Source organism: Idiotropiscis lumnitzeri, chromosome 21 (genome assembly GCF_059441095.1).
Source record: "Idiotropiscis lumnitzeri isolate Australia: NSW breed Sydney's pygmy pipehorse chromosome 21, RoL_Ilum_1.0, whole genome shotgun sequence".
NCBI lineage: Eukaryota > Metazoa > Chordata > Actinopteri > Syngnathiformes > Syngnathidae > Idiotropiscis > Idiotropiscis lumnitzeri.
Genome location: NC_142411.1, coordinates 4,194,502 through 4,217,590, shown reverse-complemented (window position 1 = coordinate 4,217,590; position 23,089 = coordinate 4,194,502). Strand labels below are relative to the sequence as shown.

Here is a 23,089-nt window from a genome sequence, read left to right as displayed (position 1 = left end):
TCAATGTCCACGATGGCAGTACTGCATGAGGCGCAAGTCCAAGTGCAAAGGTTAGTTTGCCGAATATCTTCGTTTTATACATAAGGCGTCCGAAAACAATTAGCAGCACATGGTCCAAAAATATTCCCGCCTGATCAAGTGAATGACATTTACTGCAAAAGTGGATGTTGACCAAAAAAAGAAGTTGGGTGACAACAATTACCGTTCATACAGACAGCAATTAAATAAACTTATTAAAAAAAAAAAAAATCAGTAGTACTCCAACCCAGCGCCTCATCCCCAATAATCTCTACTTTAATTTCTATTAAACAATGAGCATCTTAAATATGTTACGTGACACAGACCTTTTCCGACGACGCCTTTATCTCCAAACAAATAAGTTGCGCTTTCACCTCGCGTTGCTGACGCTTGCCTGTCAAACAAGCGAGAGAAAAAAAAAACACCTCAAGTTTCAGAATTAAAGACTTTTACAACTCATCTTGGATTGCCGTCGTCACCGGAGTAAATCTCAAATATTTCCCCTTTGGTGCTTGATTCCGAAGGGGGGATGGGTCCCCCAAAAAACAAAACAAAAAAAACATACTGCCTCATTGTAAGCATCCCCTCTTGAAATTTTGAAGGGTGATCTTTGGAGTTGCCGTCTTTCGGGTAACGTGGATGTTCTAGTCTCTTTGCAAGAGTCCCGAAAGGCGACGCAAGAGCACGTCTACGATACTCTAAGAGCCTTTTCACGCAATCTTCTGCATCCAAGCGCCTTCTTTGCTGGTTCTCCGTGGTCGCATCATCCTGTCCCAACGCACCATCAGGCAACATCTAATCAAAAATCAAAAATACGGAGGCTGTCAATTGTACAAAATGTCTTGGTAAGACAATTGATGAATTGATTCTCCAAAAAAAAAAAAAAGTGATTAACCTGCTTCCTGCTGGGCCGTTATATCGTCCACTCCACTACTGAGAGGCTTTGGGAGGCCGTTTTCCCTGAAGGTGATGACAGCAACTCTCTCGTCTTCCTCACCCTCCTCCTGCTGCGGCTCATCTTCCGTCAACCTGGAATGTGAAGGCAGTTCAAGTACTTCCTCAAACTCTCCATTCTCCCTAGGAAATGAAGAAAAGAAGTCAAGCGCATTAAATAGTGAAAATACGGACATCATTTGGTGGCAAGACAATTACCAATGAATGGAGTTTGCTTATTTGAAGAAAAATGGTCTGCTAAGGATAGTCTAATCTGGAATGACGTGTGCCAGTTCTACCTCTGCATCAGAGGGCTGAACGTGGACATGCTGGCGTTCAAGTTGGGGTCCACTTGGATACCGTTGCCGTTGCTATGCGCGTCCGGCGCCCCTTCGGATGGACCCGGGGAGACAGCGGCCACTGACGGAGACCAAATGCATGCAAACGCTGGTGTTTTCGAACCGATGTTTTTTAAATTTCAAGATATGTATATATTAAAAAAAAAATAAGACTGGGTTGAAGTTACCTGGGCCATCACTGTTCTTGCTGGGGCTTCCTTTCTAAAAATGGAGATCATGTCAACAAAGTCAGCAGTCAGAGGTGTGCAGTCCTCCACTTTGCCGTTTGGTTACCTTATCTGCGGCATCCGAGCGTCTGGTCCTCTTCATGATCTCCTCCAGGCGCTTGTGCCGAGAACAAAAAGCCGCTTTTAGGTGCGCGTCAAGATCACGTTTGTGAAAGGTTTGAAGACGCTCATCACCTTCTTCCTTTCCAGCCGCTCGGCCTCCTCTTTCTGGAAATGCTTCTCCCTCTCCTGCCTCAGTCTCTCCGTCTCCTCCTTCTGCCGAGACTCTTCCTCCTCTCGCTAATGACGAAGAGGAGAGCTTTAGCCCCGAGCGTGTTTTCCACCGTCACGGCTTGTATTTTCTCTGACCTGTTTCTGAGCTCTCTCAGCCTCCTCTTTCTCTTGCAGGAGTTTCTCATCCTCCATCCTTTTCTCCTCCTCTTCCTTCAGCCTCCTCTCCTCCTCTTCTTTCAGCCTCCTTTCCTCCGCTTGCCGCTGGGCTTCCTCCTCTCGCCTCGCTCGCTCCTCGGCCTTGCGACGGGCCATCTCCTCTCTGGCTAATCTGAAGAACGACACAAAAGTATGTGAACCCTTTGGAATTTCTGCATGAATTAGTTAGTTAGCAATAACTTCAAGAAAAGGTTCCCGTCAGTTGCAGTGAGCCCGCTAGGAAACGTTTGGTTGAGGGTCAAACAGTTATAGTTTGACTTTCGAGGTTCTTATTGTGAAACTTCAGACCTCGCCTGCTCCTCCTGCTGCCTTCGCTCCTCTTCCTCCCGTTCTCTCTGCTCACGGACCAGCCGCCGGTTCTCAGCTAGAATGCGGCTGGCCTCCTCTCGATCTGTGGTCCCGGCAGAAGGTTTCAGGGTTAGGTCTAAAGTAAAAAAATAAATAAATAAAAAAATCAGCACATTAAATCAACACTCCATTGCCCCCAAGAGCTCACCGCTTGGTGCTGTTCTTGTCGTTTGTTCCGTCTTGATGTGTTCCTCCGGCTGCGGAGGACAGAGAGCCTGCTCGTCCTGCGCTTCTTGGGTTTTGCTGGGCGTTGACGGCTGCGGAATCTCAGGCGACACTTTGGCAGGGCGCAGGTTTCCGGGATCCTCTGCCCCGGGAGATTTGAGCATCTTGGGGGTCGGCGGGCGTCCAGTGATCTTTTGAGGGGTCCTGTTTGCAAGAAGCACATTTTCTTTTTAAAAATGTCATGGTGAGCGGGGTCTTCTCCACTGACCTGCAATCTAAATGATAAAATTTGCTCCACAAATTTATTTCCAAGAGTTTATTCTTGTGCCGTTTATGTCGATTGCACTGCTTCCAATTACTATACATAGAAGTCATAATTGCTGTGTGGCTCTAATCGGGCTTCATAGATAAAACAATCATGTTTATACTACCTTCCAGGAGAGGGCACTGTTAATTTTGTGTTCCTCTTGACCGGCGATGAGGATCGTAATTTGAGGGATAAGGTAAGCGGGGGACCCAGAGGCACCGACAAGTTGCTCCACGACTTCCTGACAGAGTCGCGGTTCTTCTGCGGCGTCTGTCCAAGCGAGTAAAAAAATATCACAAGCAATTAGTCATCCTTAATCAGAAACATTGTAAGCAGTAACAATGTGCCAGATGCCACACAGATAATTGATCAGAAAAAAGATTGCTTCCTTGACAATAGAGAACCTGACTTTACTCGAGCAGCAAAATCTTTGAAGATCCCACATATCACCACAAGGGGGTGCAAATTCCCATTTAAATGAACTAACACTCGTCAACAATTTTTTTTTACTCAATATTTTCATCAGAGATGCAAGTAAACGTTGCTCGCCGAAAGTCCACAAACTCATGGAGAAGAACGACAAACACAACAACGGCGTCTCACCCACCGTCGGCGTCCCAGTGGTCCTCCTGCGGGCGGGCGCGGACGTCTCCCGGACGAGGCTGCGGTCGTGGCTGCGGCTGTGAGAGATCGGGCGGCCCTGCAGTGTCTTGAACGACATGGAGCCCATGGGGTGGCACGACACTGAGCGAGGACACACAGGCATGGCTACGTTGATGGACCGGGTGGGGTGGGGCGAGCGAGGGTTACACGGTGGTATGGACACACGGGAGCAGGAATAAATGAATGGAAATGTTTGAGGGGAGCGGTGAAGGATTGAGAGTAAAGGAAGGAGAGAAGTTTGAAGGGAATGAAAAGCATTAGTGCCATAGTCATGCTTATGGTTAAAATAATCAGCGAAGTTAAACAAGCACTGTGATCTGAAAATTAACATGAAAGCCAGGAAGGTCATTAGTGGACATGGCGTTGATTAGAAGCAAAAAGAAAAAAAAGGCAATCAAACAGTCGGGACATCCTGAACACCTTACGGGTTAAGTGTGTGTGCTGGTACGTGTGTGTGTGTGTGTGTGTGAGCTTTGAGTGCCTGATACAGGCTGGTGAAGGAAGTTTCAGACAGTGTTAATGCTGTAAGTCGCCCCCAATCTGATTAACACAGAAAAGCGTGCGGGTCAAGAGGGCAAACACATCAACAACGGCAGCACTCGCTCCGATCGATGAGTGAGACGGTGTGTATCAGTGCACTCCCATTGGCTGGTGACGGGAGGGGGCGGGGCTTTCGGGCTTACCCGTTTGCTCTCCGGAGAGACTCATGGCACTGCGACTCCGTGCCAGGTAGGAGTGGGTGGGCTGCTGCAGGCGGTTCACCACGTTGCTCTCCCACGGCGTCAGGGGAAGGCGGCGAGGACCTGCGTCCGCACAAGCACACACAGGACACACACACAGTTGTTGTTTTGATTGCCACATACAAATTCGTTTGGCGTCCAGTCGAAGAAGACCATCAAATGTGGTCGAGGCCCAATTAAACCAGGGTGCTCCTGATTGTTGTGTGACACCTTCACCAGCATGCGGCAGCAAAGTGCCCGGATGAAGTGAAGCGCAAACCCGAAAAGCAAACAAAAGGGAAGCGGATTTGGAAGGGAGTGCAGAGAACCAAAACAAATCTTAAACCAACAAAGTGTGCGTAGGCAGGAAAGCATGATTTTGTGAGCCCATGTCGGAATGGTACACGCAATTAGCCGCATGCATCGGACAAAGCGGCCATCAGCTTGCATTCATATTGAAGGCTGCAGACTTAATCGTGGAGGCAAAGATTAAACTGGGCTGGAAACTGTCAAAAGAAAAAATGGTGACAAATTTTAAGCGATGCAAAAATGTTACGCCATCCGTCCGGAGAGAACAAACGGCGTAGAGTGTTTCCACAAAAACAAAAAGATTATCCTACGAAGGATTAGAGAAGGGGGTCAGGCGGCGGTGGGAGGCCCCTTTGATGCAAACTGTACATACAGTGTATTTTAAACAGAAGACCGCAATTCACAATGTAATACAAAGGAAGTTGAAAAGCCTTACCACTATTCGAGAAACACGATTATTAACCTCAATAGATGTGATCTCAACAGTTTCCAGCCCATGCCATTTTATGCCTAATGTGCTTTTTTTTTTAAAGCCAATAAACACCTGTGTTCCTCTGGTGAGTGGTGGTCCCCTGGTACAGACGGGTTTTGTACTGAGCTTTGTTTATGACAGGGGTGGAGGTTGTTCTCCCCTGTAAACCTGTATCGGTAGCATAGAGACATTCAATCCAACTATAAAGCATGTCATTGCGTTCTTATAATGAGTCAGGGAACAAAAAAAAAAAAAGGACAAATTGGCAACCAATCATTCTCAGGTAGTTGCTAATGGAATATCTCATGCCCAGCGTGTGAAGAAACGGGCTTGATGTGGATAAGAAGATCTTTTGATGTAAAAAAAAAAAAAAAAAAAAAATAGAGCGAGACCAAGAAGATTATCACTCCTTGAGATATAATAGTGTCAGTGAAAATCCATTTTTTGCCGTTGGATTTACCTCGGTCAGGCGAGTGGAGGAGCGTGGCGGAGGATGACGACAGGCGCTTGGTAATGACGGAGTCGTGCTGTTTGGATAGATTGACCGTGGACACCGACCTTCTGTCTGCATCTGGAAGCAGCCGAAATAAAGTCAGACTCAGAGAACACAAAAAAAAGACGATGAAAGAGCTGCTTTCCTTGTGAGCTATCCTAAAACTCGAGTAAGGAATGCTTCTAAAGGGGGAAAAAGTTGAATTACAGCTGCTGCCGTGTCATCTCTCAGCTAAGGGACTATTGCGGATACCAAGTCACAAAAAACAATTGTGCTGTTAAAAATGGCCTAGATGTACACTAATGCCTGCATGTTAAAGTGAGGTAAACACATACAGACAATTATTTTTATTTCGAGATGAGATCAGATGAATGAGTAAAAAATGTAATCAGCCAATTTCAAGGGGAGGAAATGGCTTAATTAACGTCATATATATAATATATATACACAATTTTTTTTTTTTTTTTATTTAAAAAAAAAAAGTTTTCTAAGTTGGCCTAGTTTCTTCTATTTCATTGAATTTCCCAGCAATCTGGACATTGAAAAGCAACATGCTGCCCCCCACAGGTCAGTCTTGGTATTACATCAGGTTTGGCGTACCAGACTGGCGATGCATGGTGAATTTTTTTTGCTTGTCATGAGTGAGATTGCTCACATTTAAAAATCGCTATGCGTGTACCTCACTTACACATGTCAGAGAAAATCTACTTGCTGACGTGACACTAGAATATTCACATTGGCATCTCATTGGGTGTCCACGGTGGACACTGAAAGCACTCGGCACGTGCTCCAGTCCAGCAAGGTCGAGCGGGTAGAGGAAAGCAGACTCGACTAAACCTGGACCAGGAGGACGCAGGACAATGCATTGCAGAGAACAAAAACAGAGACAGCCAGGTGGGGGGGACATAAAGAAAGTGATTCAGAGAGGGCGGATAAGTCAAGTTAAAAAATAAACATTGCAGAAAAAAAAAGACTTGCACAAAGGAAGTGGAGGAAAATACCAGAGTTCTGAAGGGATCTCAAAGTCAACATCCTAATCGCGTGACACGAGGGAGCGTACCGGTCGGCGTGACGGGGCTGTTGGGATGCAGAGGGCCGCCCCAGGACCAGCGATTTTGCTTGGGTCTGGTCACCTGACCCCGCGCCATCGTCCGCCGCATCACCGCCTCATGACGAACCTTTTGGTCACAAGCACAACAGAGATTCGTTTTGTAATATTTTGAAAGCAGTCTCACTATTGTTACAATGTAAACTGATTTCAGAGATTGTTGCATGTTGGAAGATAATTTTTTTTTTTTTTTCCATGACGTTTATTTGGCAAGGTTTAGCGTTCAAATCTTCAAAAGTGGCAGCAGTGGTAAGCACATCCGCTTGAAAGTTAAAGAGCTACTCTGCAGTGTAGTAACAAGTTTTGAAGTCAGAATTTCCACAGGCTAAGCGAGTTTGAGGCAGGTGAGCGAGGTTAAAAAAAAAATAAAAATTTTAAAATGAAGGTATCCCATGCTCACCTTGTCATCCTCCAGCTTCTGTCGCCGCTTCTCCTCCACAGCCAAGCGTCTTTGCTCCTCCTTCATCCGCTGCTCCTCCAGCTTCCTCCTCCTCTCCTCCAGGTGCTTCTCATAGTGCTGCCTGGCACGCTCCTCTCGCGCCTGCCACTGGGCCTCCTTGGCGGCTGGCACGTGGCACGACAACAGGAGGGGGAAAAAAAAAAAAAAAAAAGATGAAATCACGCAAGGGCACAAAAAGCAGACGCGCATGCCGCACAGGCTTAAAGCGGCCGTGTCATGGGTCAGCTGCCGATCATGTGACTTGGCTTTAGCCTTGCGGCAAATCCTTTCGGCCGCCTCAGCGAGCGGACCCGTCGTCCAATATTTACGACAACAAACGCAATTACACGAGTCACGTAAGCGCAAACATTCCCGTGTGTTAAAAAACACAAGCATGAAACACGTCAAGGAATCAGACCAGCTATGAAACGACACGAAACAACAATACACACCATTCTGCTTCTCGCGTTCCTCTCGACGCTCTCGGGCCAGCCTCAACCTCTCATCGGTTTTGTTGAAGAGTAAAGAGTCTGGAACAGAGCAAATGAAATCTGTCAGAGCAATTTTTTTTTTTTTTGGGGGGGGGGTATTTAAAACAAATGTCGCAGAAAGTCTCATTGAACATGCTCAGATGCTTGCATGTGATTTGAAAAATCAGGATTTCCATCACTTTGTTGTGCTTATGTATTATATTTACTACCGTTGATCCAAAAACACAACGGCGTCCTTGCCTAATTTGAATATGCCCAATTTTTGGCGAGTTACATATGCGTATTTTAGCAGAGTATCGTACGGAGCGTCTTGCCTATTCTGGGTGACGCCGTGTTGTTATTGGGGCTGCTGCTGGTGACCGTGGGGGTGGGAGTGGGAGTGAGCGTCGGGGTCAGGCTGGGAGAGTAGACCTGCCCGGAGAGCGATGAGTCGGGCCGGGCGGGGGAAAACGTCCTGCCATCGTCCGACGCTGGCAACGAGAGAGAGAGAAGCATCACTGAACAAACATCTGAGAATGAGGAACTCAAAGTGTGAAGGGGAATTTTTTTTTTTGAGACTCTTTTGTGATTAAGGGTTGCATAAATAAATGGCACTGCAGGATTATTTTTTTTTTCCACATGCATGTCAGGCCATGTCCTCAAGTATTTAAAAAAAAAAAAAACCCTAGGGGCATTGTCAAAATAAAATCCAGCGTGTTCGTATCAAAGTGCAAGAGAGGCAGGCCACCTAATCCGTCCCAGAAAGTTCAATTAAATCCTTCAACTGACACACATCAACAAAACGGACTTGGGCCTGTCCCATATCTTTTCGCCACTGATTATTTAGCGGCACGATATCGCAATCTACCTGCGGCCGTGATACCGCTTGATAACAACTGAAAACAAATGTACAAGCTCACACATTTGCAGCTCCGCCCTAGTGCATTTTTATTCCCTAAAGGAACCTCGAGAACAAAGATGCAAAGGTATCGAATGGCGCCGTCCGCAGGACATGGAGCGAGGTGAGTACGAACACGTCGACACTGCCTCGGGTGCTTGCTCAGCATTGGAACCGGTTTCGCGTTGGCTTTTGGTAAAACAGGAAAGGTTGGGCTGGGCCAAGTTACAACGATGTCTCGTCATCCTATTCTCTCCGCTGAAATCGTTTTATTCAAACAAAAAGATTAGCTCGCCGTATCGGGAGTACAATGTGTCGCGCCGGCAAACGCCACACCGGACACGACCGGATGAATGAATCACAACGTTTTAAATGTCGACAAAATGCGACAACACCCGCGCGACACAATGGCAGCCAATACGGGAGCGGTGTCAAAAATTTAGCCTTTGCAAGGCTAACAATGCTCCGATTTGATTGACACTCGGCGAGTTCTTCAGTCAACAATCTTTATTATTGTACTTTTGATTTACCGGAGTGTCGAACTACTACAGCCAAAATAAGTCTTGCGTATTTATTTGAGGACGCGGGAAAGTGGAGCCTGTGCAGGATAGTAAGATAGCATCCAGTGCTAACACATTGCTGACATTAGCATGTTTTTATTTTGGTCATTTGTAGCCGCGTGTGCCACGTTGACAAATATGCGACTGGAAGTGGTTTCTTTCAACGATATGCAGTCCAGGTCCAATTTCTATTAGAGTACCGGCTCAGCTGGTTTGGCTAATGGAAAACGCACTAACAGTTCCAATACTTTCATCTACTTAGAAAGCCTCAACATGGCAGCACCAGATGTTGGGTTTCCAGTTAATTAATCCGGCTGAGAATTTGCGACGACATCACACACCCAATAAAGTCCGCTTGTGCGTCGTCTTTGCGTCCATCGAATCGTCTATTCTAGTGGTCGCGACGGAGGCGTTCTCCGCAGTTTGACAGCGGCACCAACGCAAAAAAATGATCCTGTTAAGGAATATTTGAAATTTACATTGCAAAAATTTTGGCCAGCCCGTTTCCAATGTAAAAGATCTTACAACTGACAACCTCACTGAACCCGAATACGTCTTTACCTGGATTCTGCATCCTGATTCTAGAGGTGTGATGCTTGAACAGACCTGATGAAGATCCCACTAGTCAAAGAGGCTCAACGACAACATCCGTGCTTTCCGCGAGCATCCTAAACAAGTCAAGATCATTGTCCTGCCAGAGTCCATGATGTGACGAGGGCAATGATGGCAAAAAGGCAGAAATTCCCAAAAGTGTGTGGGGGGGGGGGGAGAAGCCACGGGAAAGCCAATAGCAACGAGGGAGGGAAGTCAGCTGGGATCACTGTCACAGTCCTGGGGAGTCGACTTATGCGGGACAGGTTGTGGCAACTCTCCAAACCCCTTTGTCCATGAGTGCGTTTTCTACCAGTGTGTGTGTGTGTGTGTAAAAGACACAGAGAGCGAGACATTGGGAGAGTTTAATCTGGCCCTCCCTCCCCTTGAGTGTGCATCACATAGACCCCCCCCCCGCTCCCTCATATCCCATCATTCACTGGCAGTCAGATTAAACGGTAAGAGCGAGCGATTAATGCCCAGGCCGTCCAGGGCGGCAGCTAGCGAGCAAGTGCACTGCGGTGGCTCTGGCCGTCCGTTGTAGCCTGAGAGGATTAGCCCATGCTAATGCTAACGTAAGAGCTGCAAGCTTCAGCCAACGCACAAGCAAGAAGAGAAGGGAATAGGGAAACGCTTTTCGTTCCTGACCCAAGACCCAAGTTGTTACTTTCTACTCCACTGTGATGGTCAGCTTTACAGGTGCCACGATAGCGCTGCCGGAAAAAAAATGCTTTGTAATGCAGCTGGCAGTCGCTTTGTCGACTCTCTTCTATTATTTACGCTTTAAGTAAGCCAATATGAACACTTCCTCCCATGTGGCCGCAGCCAAACCAGAAGCACCTTGTCTTGCGTCTTACACGTTTATTCAAAGCACTCATCCTATTTGTTTTCCCCCACGGGCGCGAAGACACAGATACAAGAGTCAAATAGCCAGGCAAGAGTTTTCAACTGCATTTAAAATCAACTACGACGCACGATAACCTCAGTCAGACCGTTGCACGTGTTGTATGGTCGCCAATAAACCAACAATGAACTCAGTGGTTGTCAGTCAGCCAATCGGGAATACTACACCGCATATCATATGAACGGCACACTGTTCCAGGGGAAATTTTTTTTTTTTTTTAAATCAAAGAAGTTCAATGAAGAAAGACTGGCAAGGCGTGCGACTGCCCTTGCGTTGACCCTTTCGGTCTTGTCACGCCAGCATCCAGGTTACAACTCACGTTTACAAACGCTGCCATCCTGACAAACCATTGAAGCGGTAGAGGACGTTTGTATCCGTAAGAGCAAAAAGTACGCAAACATAAAATAATAAAATACTTGGCCTGACCCTCCATTCCGTTGGTGGGACGGTCTCGACTCCCGTGACCCAGATATTAGTGTTTTCTCTCTGTCGTGCACCAATCTCCATTTCCAGTCATACCTTTGGTCTTCCTCCTGATACCATCCCTCCGTCTCTGACCATCGTCTTCTTCAGCGATGGTGAAGAGTGCACGGACAGCCGAGAGGCTGCTTCCCTTCCTCTGCCTCTTTTCGGAGCCTTCGCCTCTTGCCGCTTTTCTCCCTTTACTCCGTGGCATCTCCGCCTTCAAGCCATCCCAGCCCGTGCAGTGACTGAGATGATAGATGATGATGATTCGCAGCTAAAAGCCTCCTCCTCATTGAAAGGACAGACGCTGAGCAGCGGCCGCGTTGCACATTGCTGCACTTTGGCCGAGGCGGCAGGTAAAGTGAGACGCATCGTCCCGAATAAACATATCGAGAGAGGACGGGCAAAGGAGCAAAGTACAGCGTGTGACGGGAGACAAACTACGAGCTGTGCTACGTCCATCCTCAGAAGAGAGCGAAAGCAAGAGAGAGAGAGTGGGCCAGTCTCACCAAGGATGAGCTCTTACTGTCAGGCTTAGAAAGATCGATTTAATCCACAAGCTAAAGAAACTTATTTCTTGTTTAGTTCTTCACTCCTCATGCAATGACTGCTCCCCTTTATCTCCGTTACACTAACAAACTGAACAACTGAAGATATTCGCAAAGCAACGCTAACAATAGTAGCTTATTAAAAGCACTAAAAGAATGTACACTGACAACATTTAAGCACATTTACAACCAAAAGATTTTTAAAACATGTACAAGCAAAGGAAATAAGTAATTTCCTGAAATAGATTTTAAAAATGCTTAAAAGAGAACAGATTGTGACACTCAACCGCTCGTTGCATGGCCACAATTGACACCGTCGCACTCAAAACTGTTTGTCTTATTCCAATAAAAATATCAGTGCAAAACTAGCTATGCCTTTCATCTGAAATAACATTCAAATAAACAACAACAACAAAAAAAAAAATCCGCATACTGTATCATCAGGTTCAACCGGGCACACTTCCGACGAGCAGTCCACTAATCACGCGACCCATTTAACAGTAACTAGAAGTCATGACACACACGCTCCCTTCAATATTTATAAACGAGGGGCAAGGTTGCTGCAGTAGCTGAACCTGTGTGCAATTTGCATGTTATGTCACCCACACCGCATGTGCAAACTTTACCGAAGTGGAGGGAGGTGAACAAAAGGGGAGGTTCTAAAGATGAATTTGGCAAATGCAATAGGATAGGAGCCGAAAGGTCACAAAGTTATCGCCACGTGTGTATTATTAGTGGCCTGCCCAACGACACTGCCAACATCGGGACTATTTGTACTGGCGTGTGCATGCGAGAAAAGAAAAAAAATTTTAAACAAACATTAAGATTCAACAGCCAGCACGACATCTTTATGTCAACACAAAATGGTGTTAAAATATCGTCACCGAACGATTATCGAGCGACATGTTGATGACTTCACAACATTCTTTGCAACAATTCTGAAACCCAGTCGGCGACGCAAAATCGCTGATTTGAGAGCTTTTGGTGATGATGTTCGAACTCATTCATTTAAATGGCTGGCATTAAATCAAAATATCCTAAACCTCCAAAAGGCAGGGAGGCTTTCAATATTCCTCGAGCCAATTAGCTCTTGACCCTCGCAGGCTGCAGTGGTTGTCATCCTACACTCCAGCTTTAAACCAGATAGCCCCAGATACACACACTACACACACCCTCCTCCTCTCACCTTTTGAGCTAGTAGAAGCCTTTCAGTAAGAATGCTGAGCAAAAAGTAAGTCAATTAAAATATTATAGTTTTGTAGAACAGCTGCGGTTGTCTAAGTATTTAACAAAAGTGAACTCCTTCCAGAACCACTGGCTATTATGATCATTTCTCCTAATCTCAATAGCTTTATGTCACTTGGCGATTTATGTACAAATTTGCCATTCGGTTAGGGTGAGTTTGGCGACACCTTTGGTGACAAGTGGTAATTGTAAATATCCGGTGGAAGGCGACATACAACAAATTTACGTTGTTTTGTTAAAGATAAACGGTGAAAAAAACGATGTTAAAACACACTATTAGGAATTAAGTGTTTCGACGTCGATAAAAACACTCAACCTTGAAGGCAGCCTCTGGATAAAAAAAAACACACACACACAATACAAAAAGTAACGCACATATCCGGGTTTGAATGGAATTTTGCGATTTAAAATAGCCGACAAATGGCGTGTGGGAGGTTTTCAGGCTGTTTTAACTGACAGGCTGCATGTTAAATAAAAATTGCTCGCGACTCCACCTGTCACTTCAAGCCGAATGAAGTCGAACTGTCAGCGGCAGGTGTGCGCCAGAAGCTCCGGGCCAACTTAAAATATCAACAATGGCGGTCACAAAGTACAGCAAACACATTTTAATCGGTTAAAATCACGAGAGTTCTTTTAGTTAACATTAAAAGCAATCGATGTCGTTGCTATGGTTGTTTTTTTTTAATCCTTCTCTCGTGACCGACCACCCGGCGGCGAACTACAACTGTACTTTGGATCTCCTAGTGGTTTCCGTCGGCGTTCAAACGCGACAAAAACAAGCCAAAGTCTCGCAATTTCCAGAGTATTCACTTTTAAGACGACCGTCCACGCTCTTTCGGGGAGTTTGTCAGAGTTTAAGGCGCGCGGGGACTCACCTTGGGACGCCGGAGGAGATGCGTCGCTGCCATCCAGGTCCGCCATTTCTCCTGACGTCACCCGGCCGGAGAACCTGCCCGGAGCACCGCAAGGACTCCCCGCCTCCCTCACCTCCTCATACGGGCAGGTAGGAGGGGAGACACGGCGCCGTGAACAAATTTGAGACGTCCTGGGACACTCGTCGTAACTAACTTCCAAAACTTTTCAAGCACTTGTCCTTGAAAAATGATCGCTTTGTTAGCAGGACATTCGGGAAAGGTGTTGAAGCGAAAGTACCTGTTGTGTTTGTAATTGTGACGCTGCCATCTACAGGCGTATAAGTGGTAATGCATCTCTGGGCCTGCTCATTTCGTCTAGTTGAGGGGGCGTGGTAAATGCAGGCTGGGTTCTGATTGGCTGTTGTGCAGCTTTAGGTACGTTTCATTTAAATGTCAATTGTCCATTCTTTTCAATTATACAAGAGTTACGCTTAGTGTACGGAGGTCATTATACACAAGTCAGGAAAAATAAATATAATTAAAATAAGTGTTATTTCTAAAATGAAAATAGAATAGTGCCACGGGGGAAAAAATGGAAAAACGACTCGTCTTTTTAGTTCGGATTCCCGGAAGTTGCCACCGAGAGTATTTCTCCTACTGACCAGGAGATGGCGACAACGTAGCATCTAAAGAGTGTGTCAGCCACGTTGTCGGATTTTACGGCATGTAAGTCATTTTCATTTTTTTGTTTAAATTACACCATGAACATGTTTCATTAATATTTGTCTTTGCCGGTTTTTTTTTACTAGACTGCAATTTTGTGCAGTTTTTTTCAGCACAAGATTATATTAGTTACTGTGTAGTACCTTAAGACACAATTTCCCAAAAGTCTCAGTAGTTCATTTAAAAGTTTTTATTTGAAATGATTTTAAATACAAATAATATACTTTTTTTTAATTCATTTACAATGACAGTTCCTTTTGTAAACAAGAGTGGTAGATAGAAGAAGGGGAGTCGTCCGTTGGGGTACTTTGTTTGAATACACTAAGTCTGTGGCGGGAGAGGGTTGAGCGAGAGAAAGTGAGTAGCAAGCTGTTTGAACGTTCCTTCCATATCCTACTAGTGCATGGAATTGTGCTACTAGTAAAGACAGAGTGTTCTAGTACATGGACTTGAAGCCATCAAGTAAATGCTCAAACGATTTTCCGTACGGGGTCTCAACGCGCACTCATCCACCCTGCCTCACATCACAGATGCTACATTCTATTAGCCGGCCGTACGTACGTACATACTACACTATCGCCTATCAACATACGGGTCGCGTCCTTGGTGGATTGCATGTGCTCAAGACCCCCCCAACGCAAAACTATCCTTTTTGTCGACACAGCTTTTAACAGAACCCTCCCAAAAATAAGAAGAGCGTAGCTGTGTGTGGTCTCTTTGATATACAAGTGGATTTTGACAACACATATCAGTATTAAGAGCAAAAATAAATCACCCAGACAGGGGGCGCTAGAGTCCAACTATGCTAGCCCAAAGGAAACAAACAAACCAAAAAAAAAATAGAATACTGCCGAGCCCAGAAGAACAGCAGGTGCATAGCACCCAATTGGCCTTTTTTTTCCCCCTCACACTGCTCGTATACGTAAGGCTTCTCAGGGCGATGACGACACGCTGGAATGTGCTGCGACAAAAACGGACTGGACCTGTTTGTGTACGAGCGTGTACACAAACAGGACTAATGATGACACGATTAGATAATAGCCGAGCTCCAATGGTGACACTTGACGTCCTGTTCGAAAGTTGATTTGGTAGAATCGTGTTGTCCAGTGATCCCGACAACTTGAGGCCGAAGGAACGCTATTTGTCGTATTGTTGTCGGCGTCGTACACACGTGGCCTCTTGCAAGATGGCCGCTCCGGTCCACACTCAATCACACCTGTACACATTCTGACCAGGTTAGAAACACAAACGCGCGCTCACACACACACACGCGCACGCACGTGCTACGTGCGTACGTAGAAAAGAGGCCAGCTGGCGTGTTGGGGGAGGACATGGACCAGAGTGTACAAAAAATGTCCCGGCTGAGTCTTTGCCTCTGTCTGTGTATTTTGAGGACAGGAAAGGTGTAGAGGGAGTGGGGTTCTGATAGTGTGTGCGTGTGTGTGTGTGTGTGTGTTTGAGTGTGTGCGGGCGTGTGCGAGTTCAGTCGTTGTCGTCGTCGTCGTCCTCTTCGCTCTCCTCGATGCCGTCGCTGTCCTCTTGCTCTTCGTCCTCCTCTTCCGTGTCGGGGATGTCCCACTGGGGGTGGTTGTCCAGCATGGCCTTGGCCTCGTGCACCTCCAGCTGTGCAACACACACACACGCGCACATTTAGCCATTCACGTGCGTACCTTTCCAACTCCGTACTCATGTTCATGCCCCCTTTCAAAAACTGACTCTCGGTAGCGTTTGGCGTACTCACCTTGAGCGCTTTGATCTGGTCCAGTCCCAAGTAGGAATCCGAACGCAGGATGACCGAATATTGATAGTTGCCCGTTTTGGAAGGCGCCGGAAACTTCAGCTCCACCTGAACAAACACTATTTTTTAGTCGAAATTGTCTCCATTGTGGCTCGTCCGTCTGTGAGGACCCACCTCCTCGGTGTCCTTGAGCGTGCATACGTGGTAGGGCATGGACACGAGGGTCTGGTCCCGTCGATCGGCGATGTAGAGCCACCACCACTCCTGCTTCTCCTCGGGGTAGTACAGGCTGTAGGCCGCGTGCGTGACCTTGGACTTGGTCTCCAGCAGGGCGCGCTCTCGCCGCTGGATGCTCTGCTGAAGCGCCTCCCACTCCTAAGAAAGTGGTCACCACAAGATTGTCGGCTTTACTGCCAGTGTTAAAGTACATTCTAGGGTAGTCTCGTGAAGGCGTGGGCAAACTACGTCCCGGGGGTCACATGCGGCCCGTTAAACGTAGCACTAGGGTGTACTATAAGATTGCTAAGATATGGTCCAGGTGTATTCTATGAGTCATTTAGTTTAACGTCAGTGATGGCGTCTCATGCTTTCCTCACCTCCTCGTCATCTCCACCCATCTCGTCCACCTCGGTGTCGCTCTGCTTGTCGCTGTCTTCGTCTCTCTCGCTCGGAGAGTCTTTGTTGGTCTCGCCCTCGTCCGAGTCGCTGCCTTTGTCCGAGAGCTCCTCGTCCTCCTCCTTGGCGGCCGACGCCACCTCCTGCCACGTGCGCGACGGCAGCATTTGGGCAGTGCTCGCTTATGAAGAGCGAGCTTCAACGCGATGGTGTAACTTACGTTTCCCGCCACGCTTCCGTTGGCCTGCTTGCTTTTGACCGGCGCTGGCGTGCCCTTCTTCTTGGTTAGCTTTTTCTTCTTGGATTTGGTTGTCCTCTTGGTGCCTTTGCTCTTGTTCTGCCACACTTGCTTTGCTTTTGCTTTACTTGCGTCTCCCTGCTGAGCAAGAACAAAACTTTGCAGTAACACAAAGCCATTCAACTTGTGCGAGTCGGCTGAATAGTCTTACTAGAGCCAACCAAGATCTTAGTAGTGCATGGACCTTATTCTGTTTATCAATGATATGAAATAAATGATTTTCATGTGCATTGAGAGTTCATCCTTACCACTTCCTCTGTGGGGGCCGTCTCCTCTCCAGGACATGGTAAGGGCTCTTGCTCCTTTTCAAACACTTCCTACACAGCAAGTACAGTCAGTATTTATGTTCTCATTAAAAAATAAGGCAACTGCGCCCCCTGGTGTTCATCTGCAAAAAGAAGTCTGGCATTTTTTTTTTTACTACAAAAAAATTACGTTTCATCTTTCATCGATATTTTATATTTGTCGGTTAGACTTTTTGGCAGCTTGCCAAGAAATATATATATATTTTTTTAAATGTGCCTTGTCTGAAATCATGTTGTGCCGCTTACCACCATTCGTTTTCTGGTCAAGGTGACCGTAACCGTGACAATGGATCCCGCCGTGATGTTGCTGCTGTCTTCGTCGTCAAGAACTGCACAGACATCAGCTGTCACTCCCAGAACGACAGTTGCAGATCCCACGAGACATGCGAGGACAACTTAAGGCCGACCTTGCAGTTTGGTGTCCATGGTGATGTGAGGGAAGCTGCCCAGCACGGCCATGACCTCGTCGTACTTCTCCTCGCCCAGGAAGCGCAGCATGCTACGTCGGTCTGAGTCTTTCAGACTCACCAGGTCCTGCAGACTCCGGACTTTGTACTTCTTGGAGATGCAGTAGCGGAGGTGCTCCTCCTCAAAGTGGGGCAGCTGCAGCAGGGGCGACTTGGACTCCTGCAGGCCCTGCACGATCATCTGGGTCAGCTTCATGCAGTTCTCGATGGTGACTAGGCGAGGAGCGTGGAAACCTGGGAAAAAAGTTATTTGAGTGGCATAAGCAACTTTTTTTTTTTTTTTAATGGATTACAGGTGAGCCTGAAAGAAGAAACGTGCACCTCCTCTGCTGTTGGCCATCATGGTGAGCTGACAGCCCACATTGATCATCTCCTGGAGGAGAGCCGGACTCTTCCTCACCACAAATCTCTGATCTGAAGCAGAACACATGCCGTGTCCGGTTTAAATGTTGCTTTCCAACGCCATGTGGTTCACACGTTTATTCTTGGTCTGACCTTCCTCCAGCTCCTCGGACACGTCCATGCGCGCCAGGTGAGAGAGGACCAACACTCGGGCCTTCAGACTGTACGGGTAGCAGAAGGGAGGCTCCTTCTTCTTCACGTTGATGTTTCCCAGCTCACGAATCAACTGCAAGACGTGCAAAAAAGGAAAAAAAGTGTGTGATTGTGCCAGCATGACACTAATCATTTCCATTCAATATTTATTTTTATTTTAAGGAATTTTAGTCACACTGAAAAGAATAGTCAATGTGAGAATAAAGACCAGGTTCTAACCTGTGGCACTTCAATGTTGTCGGTGGGTCGGATGGTGGCTTCTTTATTGCTGCGGGGGTCAAACTCGAACGCAGCTGTTAGTACCATGCCTAAACCTGGAATGACAATGGGAGGGTTTTTAAAAAAAAAAAATAATTACAGGGTTGCAAAATTAGGAATCTTCCGAGTTGGAAACTCCCCATGGGATTTAATTCCACTTGCAATTGTGCTATTGCAGATGGAATTCTTCTGACAAGACAAAATGTTTACACTGGTGCACATTCTTCTCATGCAAATACTGGATACGATCTTGCAACCCGACCGATGAATCGAAAGACACGTACGCTTCATGTTCATGTTGGGTGTCTTGTACATGAAATGCATGAAGAGCTGAGTGGTGTTGATGAGGATCTGGTCTCCGCTGTATCGGATGGAGCGGTACCACCACGTGCCCTACGATACACAAAACCGAATGTGATTTATATATAAAAAAATTTTTTTTTTTTAAAACATGCACTTTTGACCCAATCCAAGATGACTACTTACCACCACAACAGGGAGGATAACCATGAAGGCCAGACCGTACACCAACAACACCTAAAAGAGACCACACAGGCTCAGAGCTCAACCAATCGGTTTTATGTCGTCATAACTTGGACATAGTGAAAAAGATAAACACCAGCATTGAATTCTTCTGGTCCACAATCCAGGCAGGCAAGGCGATGCCAAAACTGGTTGCTGCAAATGAGACAAACAGGATTTGCATTCCCTTCACTCAAATGGTTAACTCATCTGCTGGAAAAAGCACAAAAAAAAAACCTTACCGCCTGGTCCATCCGGGTTGCCGTATATTTCCCAGTTTTTTCGGGACTGTTCATTGGTGAGACTGCGAGCAAACGAAGGATATTAAGTAGCGGAAAGCGCGTTTGTTAACCGAGATGATGCGAGCGACACGTACGCGGCGTAAGCTTTGGCAATCCTCATGAACGTGGCCTCGTCGCCGCCTCTGTCCGGGTGGAATTTCAGCGACAGCACGCGGTACTGCTTCTTGATTTCTGACAACGATGACCCCTGGAGAAAAAAAAAGAATATAATCTCGTGCCGGTTCTTGTAATCCTGCTGGTAACATTAATGCAAATTGTCTGGAAATTACAGGTTTAAAAAAAATAATAAAATAAAAGCTTTTTTTAAGATAGTAAAATCTTTTTTTTTTTTTAACATTTTTTTCAGTCAAATTTCATTTGACAAAAGAGCATAACAGAAACTGTGTCAATTTTACAAAACCCTGAATGTGAATAAAGTCTTAATTCAAACAATAAAATTTAAAAGGTAATTTTCCAAATAATTCAACTGCACTTTCAGAAAATATTTCAAAATGCACTCTGTGCAAATTTACTGGGTCTAAGCTGAGGACTTCGTAAGGATTATACTCCTGGTACTCCCGGTCCAGCTTGGACACTTTGTATGCCAGCAGCAGGAACACGGCCCAGCCAAATAACAAGGCCGCTTTCCTGAAAACACACGCACACACAAAATGTTAGTTCACCCGAGTCAATGTTACGGCAAGAGTGCGTCTTGTAAGGATGAAAGCTTTTAATGCAAACAGCTGGCAGCCTGAAACAAACGTGAGCCAGGGGAAATTCAAGTGGGAGGATGCGCAATTGCTGTGACTTAACTGATCACAATACCTTTGAGAAAAAGCAGGAATGATGTTACAATCATGAAAGCTTGAGCCAGAATTACATTTAAAAAAAAAAAAAGGAAAAGGTCAAATTAAATATCATAATTTCATTTTTTTTTTTTTTTACTACGGCAACCAATGAAAAGTCAGCGTTATTATCTCGTAAAGATTGAAAATTGAATCGACATTGTGCGTGTGTAAGTGGCATCTTCCAGGTTCAGATGCTTGCCATCCGTGCGTGGAAGTTCAACTTGTTGCCATGACAATAGCAAAGCCCGCAGGCCTGCGCTGCATCAGCATCTGTTACCATGACGACCCCCCCCACTTTTTCCTCCTCCTCCGGACAGTTAAAAGTCATCAGCGACCATAAAGAGAAAAAAAAAGCCCAAAGGGTCAAAGGCGGGACAGAGGAGGGGAGATGCGAGGAGAAACTGGGCTGAGGAGAAACAAACTCGAGCGTGATGAAGGAATATTGAACGGCGAGCCGCGGGGGGGACAAGCGCTGCGTGTCCTGACGAGTTCAAACGCAACAAGCGCATCGGCATCATCTGGCGCAAGAAACAATGCCCGAATGTTCGGACAAGAAAGAAAAAGGAACTGGCATAAGAAAAATAAGTCGGCAAGTTTTATAATTAAAAAAAAAAAAAACATCATCATTCCCAACCTTGCGCACCAACCAATCATCTCTTCTTAATAATTTTCTTGTCAGCGCGGCGCTGACATTCGCTCGTCCTTAAATAGCCACACGGGCAACTAATTTTAGAGCATCTGCCTTTTGTAGGGCCGTGCGACAAGCGCTCAAAAAAACGAGCCGTGATGTTGAGACATCCACAAAAAAATAAATAAAGATAAAAATTAAAAAAATAAGCTTCTCCTCGCCGTGTGCTTCCCCAGAAAAACGTCAGCTGCCGTTTGGACTCACTTGAGAGTGGGAACGATGCTCTGCTGGGACTTGAGCAGTCGCAGACGGTACCACAGGCACCTGCCGTGCACCCTCCGCAAGCTCTTCAGACGCAATTGCTCTACAAAAAAAAAAAAAAAAAAAACACACACACATCGCCATCATTTCATTGAGGAACCTCGATTTCCCCGAGGTACCACCACAGCAGGTGTGTCAGCATGTGCAAATTGTGCATGCTTGGTGATATCATGGATGTACCACCAAGCCTCACTAGTATCAATGTTACGACATGACGTTCATGTTGCATCTACTGCCTGTGATGACATGGCAAGAATCTGAGGCGAGGTTGTTCGGATATGTTATATAAGTCAATAAGGCTGTTGTTGACAAACACTTCCAGATAAGCTCTTATCAGCGCGATAAGGCTGGCTGTTACACAAATGTACACACTGCCTCGTCTGTCAGTTATCACTGAATAGGGATTTTTATTTAGCGGACTGAGACAGCCCACTAAAGTAAAAGGCACTATGGAGTGGTAAGGGAATGAGTGAAGTAATTAAACCAGTTATTGTCACACTATGGCTTTCAATTGTGCTGTGCATGATGGTTCTGGTGTACACACTTTGGCCAGATGGGGGCAGTATAAGACAATTTGGACGTAGTCTTCTTTTTCTTCTACTGTGCATTGCAGAGGTATTGGATCAGGTATCAACAGACATTTAAAATCAAGTGACTGGGAATTAGATTAAAAAAAATAAAAAAAACATGATCGGGACGTATCCGATACTATATCATAACGTGGATAGGGTTTTTTCTAGGGTATATATGTTTTTTTTTGTGAAGTGTAGTGTGTGTGTAGGTACATTATACTAACCCTTTCCACTAGTTACATGGCGACTGATGAGACATACATGGACTAGAATTATACTCTTATTATTTATTACTGGCCACAGAGCAACAGGCAAACTTTAAAAGCCTCTTCCTTTTAATTCTGCTTCTGTAATTGCGAGCAAGACTTTTTTTTTTTTAAATATTTTTTCCTCGATTTGGTGTGATTGTGAATACTGCTGCTGCTGCAATCGAATTCGGTAGAACAAAATACCTGTCTATGGAAATAGCCAGAGGTGCTCCTGTCGTGTACACGAATGACACGAGTTGACATCTGGTACTACTGTGTAGTGCTACATGCTAACTACTTAATGTCAGCAGTTGTATTAGTATCACGCAGTTTTCAACTAGTGCACGGCTTTGCCTCACTAATAACACTGTCCTAATGTAGCGGGCATCAAGATCATGGAAGAAATGCTCCATCGGAATCATGGAATGCCAGCGACACAGTTAAATTCTACAAGTTAACTCCTAGCACTTCACTAGTACGACTAGTAGCGCGGAGATGTCAACTAGTGCGCAGTTGTGCCTGAATTGAAACATGTCGGTAGTATGTAATAACGTTATAGAGCAGCTTTGGCTCAAGCCACACTCGTGCGGACAAAGAGCGTCGTGGCACACGGACGATCTTACGCTTAAGCGCGAAAAAAAAACGTACATGGTGCTTTCCGTGTGCCACCAGTTTAGGGACGCTTGTCGGAGTCGTCCCTTAGCTCGAGCTAGCAACGGAGCCCGACACATCGCGGCCTTACCAGCATTCTGATCCCGTGGCCAGAGGTAGTAGGTGGCCGGGATCACTATGAGTCCCACGAACGACGTGAGGAAGTAGAAGAACGTGTTGCCGCTGTCATCGTACTGGAACTGCTGGCCGGCCATTTCGTCAGTCGCGGCGCCGTCCAAGCGTCGTTCGCCGCCGCGGCACGTCCGTCCGTCCGCCCGCTGCTGCTGTTGCTTCTGCTGGAAGCTCGCTGAGTGGCGATCGCTAGCCTGCTAGCATCCAGCCAGATGAGTTAGAAGCATACGTGGTGTACGCATGCGCAATCGGATGTTTCTTCTTCGTTGGTGCTTGTCCGCACCGCTTCTTATGTTGTCTTTACCGCCCCCAACAGGTTTTAATGCGTGAAGACAGGGAGTTTCAGAACATTTCCTGGTTAAAAGCTAAACGTTAACGATAATATGAATTGGAATTAAATAAT

The 23,089-nt window shown here is 46.1% G+C and overlaps 2 protein-coding genes across 7 annotated transcripts; both read right to left on the bottom strand.

The window, feature by feature from the left end:
* Positions 1-725: 725 nt before the first annotated feature.
* map7b (microtubule-associated protein 7b) lies at positions 726-11,298 on the bottom strand. Of its 5 annotated transcripts, XM_088285864.1 has the most exons (20): positions 10,932-11,296; positions 7,795-7,950; positions 7,442-7,519; positions 6,951-7,114; positions 6,503-6,620; positions 6,178-6,279; positions 5,410-5,520; positions 5,022-5,117; positions 4,133-4,252; positions 3,394-3,530; positions 2,911-3,056; positions 2,463-2,683; positions 2,255-2,390; positions 1,886-2,078; positions 1,712-1,816; positions 1,584-1,634; positions 1,478-1,511; positions 1,251-1,371; positions 914-1,095; positions 726-813 (listed from the first exon to the last, which is right to left on the bottom strand). In XM_088285864.1, the coding sequence occupies exons 1-20, from the start codon at positions 11,086-11,088 to the stop codon at positions 803-805; spliced, it is 2,439 nt and encodes an 812-aa protein (XP_088141990.1). In that variant the 5' UTR covers positions 11,089-11,296; the 3' UTR covers positions 726-802. The 5 variants fall into 5 exon arrangements, with proteins under 5 accessions (XP_088141990.1, XP_088141991.1, XP_088141993.1 ...); XM_088285865.1 differs by lacking the exon at positions 5,022-5,117 and having other exon boundaries at positions 3,394-3,554; positions 10,932-11,298; XM_088285867.1 differs by lacking the exon at positions 5,022-5,117 and having other exon boundaries at positions 10,932-11,295.
* A 3,124-nt stretch (positions 11,299-14,422) lies between these two features.
* sec63 (SEC63 homolog, protein translocation regulator) lies at positions 14,423-22,934 on the bottom strand. Of its 2 annotated transcripts, none has more exons than XM_088286572.1 (19): positions 22,646-22,934; positions 21,027-21,126; positions 19,820-19,934; positions 19,382-19,494; positions 19,248-19,309; positions 19,103-19,161; positions 18,970-19,020; positions 18,768-18,876; positions 18,445-18,539; positions 18,166-18,298; positions 17,992-18,084; positions 17,611-17,904; positions 17,450-17,532; positions 17,147-17,215; positions 16,821-16,979; positions 16,582-16,743; positions 16,160-16,360; positions 15,989-16,093; positions 14,423-15,870 (listed from the first exon to the last, which is right to left on the bottom strand). In XM_088286572.1, the coding sequence occupies exons 1-19, from the start codon at positions 22,767-22,769 to the stop codon at positions 15,730-15,732; spliced, it is 2,268 nt and encodes a 755-aa protein (XP_088142698.1). In that variant the 5' UTR covers positions 22,770-22,934; the 3' UTR covers positions 14,423-15,729. The 2 variants fall into 2 exon arrangements, with proteins under 2 accessions (XP_088142698.1, XP_088142699.1); XM_088286573.1 differs by having other exon boundaries at positions 16,821-16,976.
* Positions 22,935-23,089: the final 155 nt, after the last annotated feature.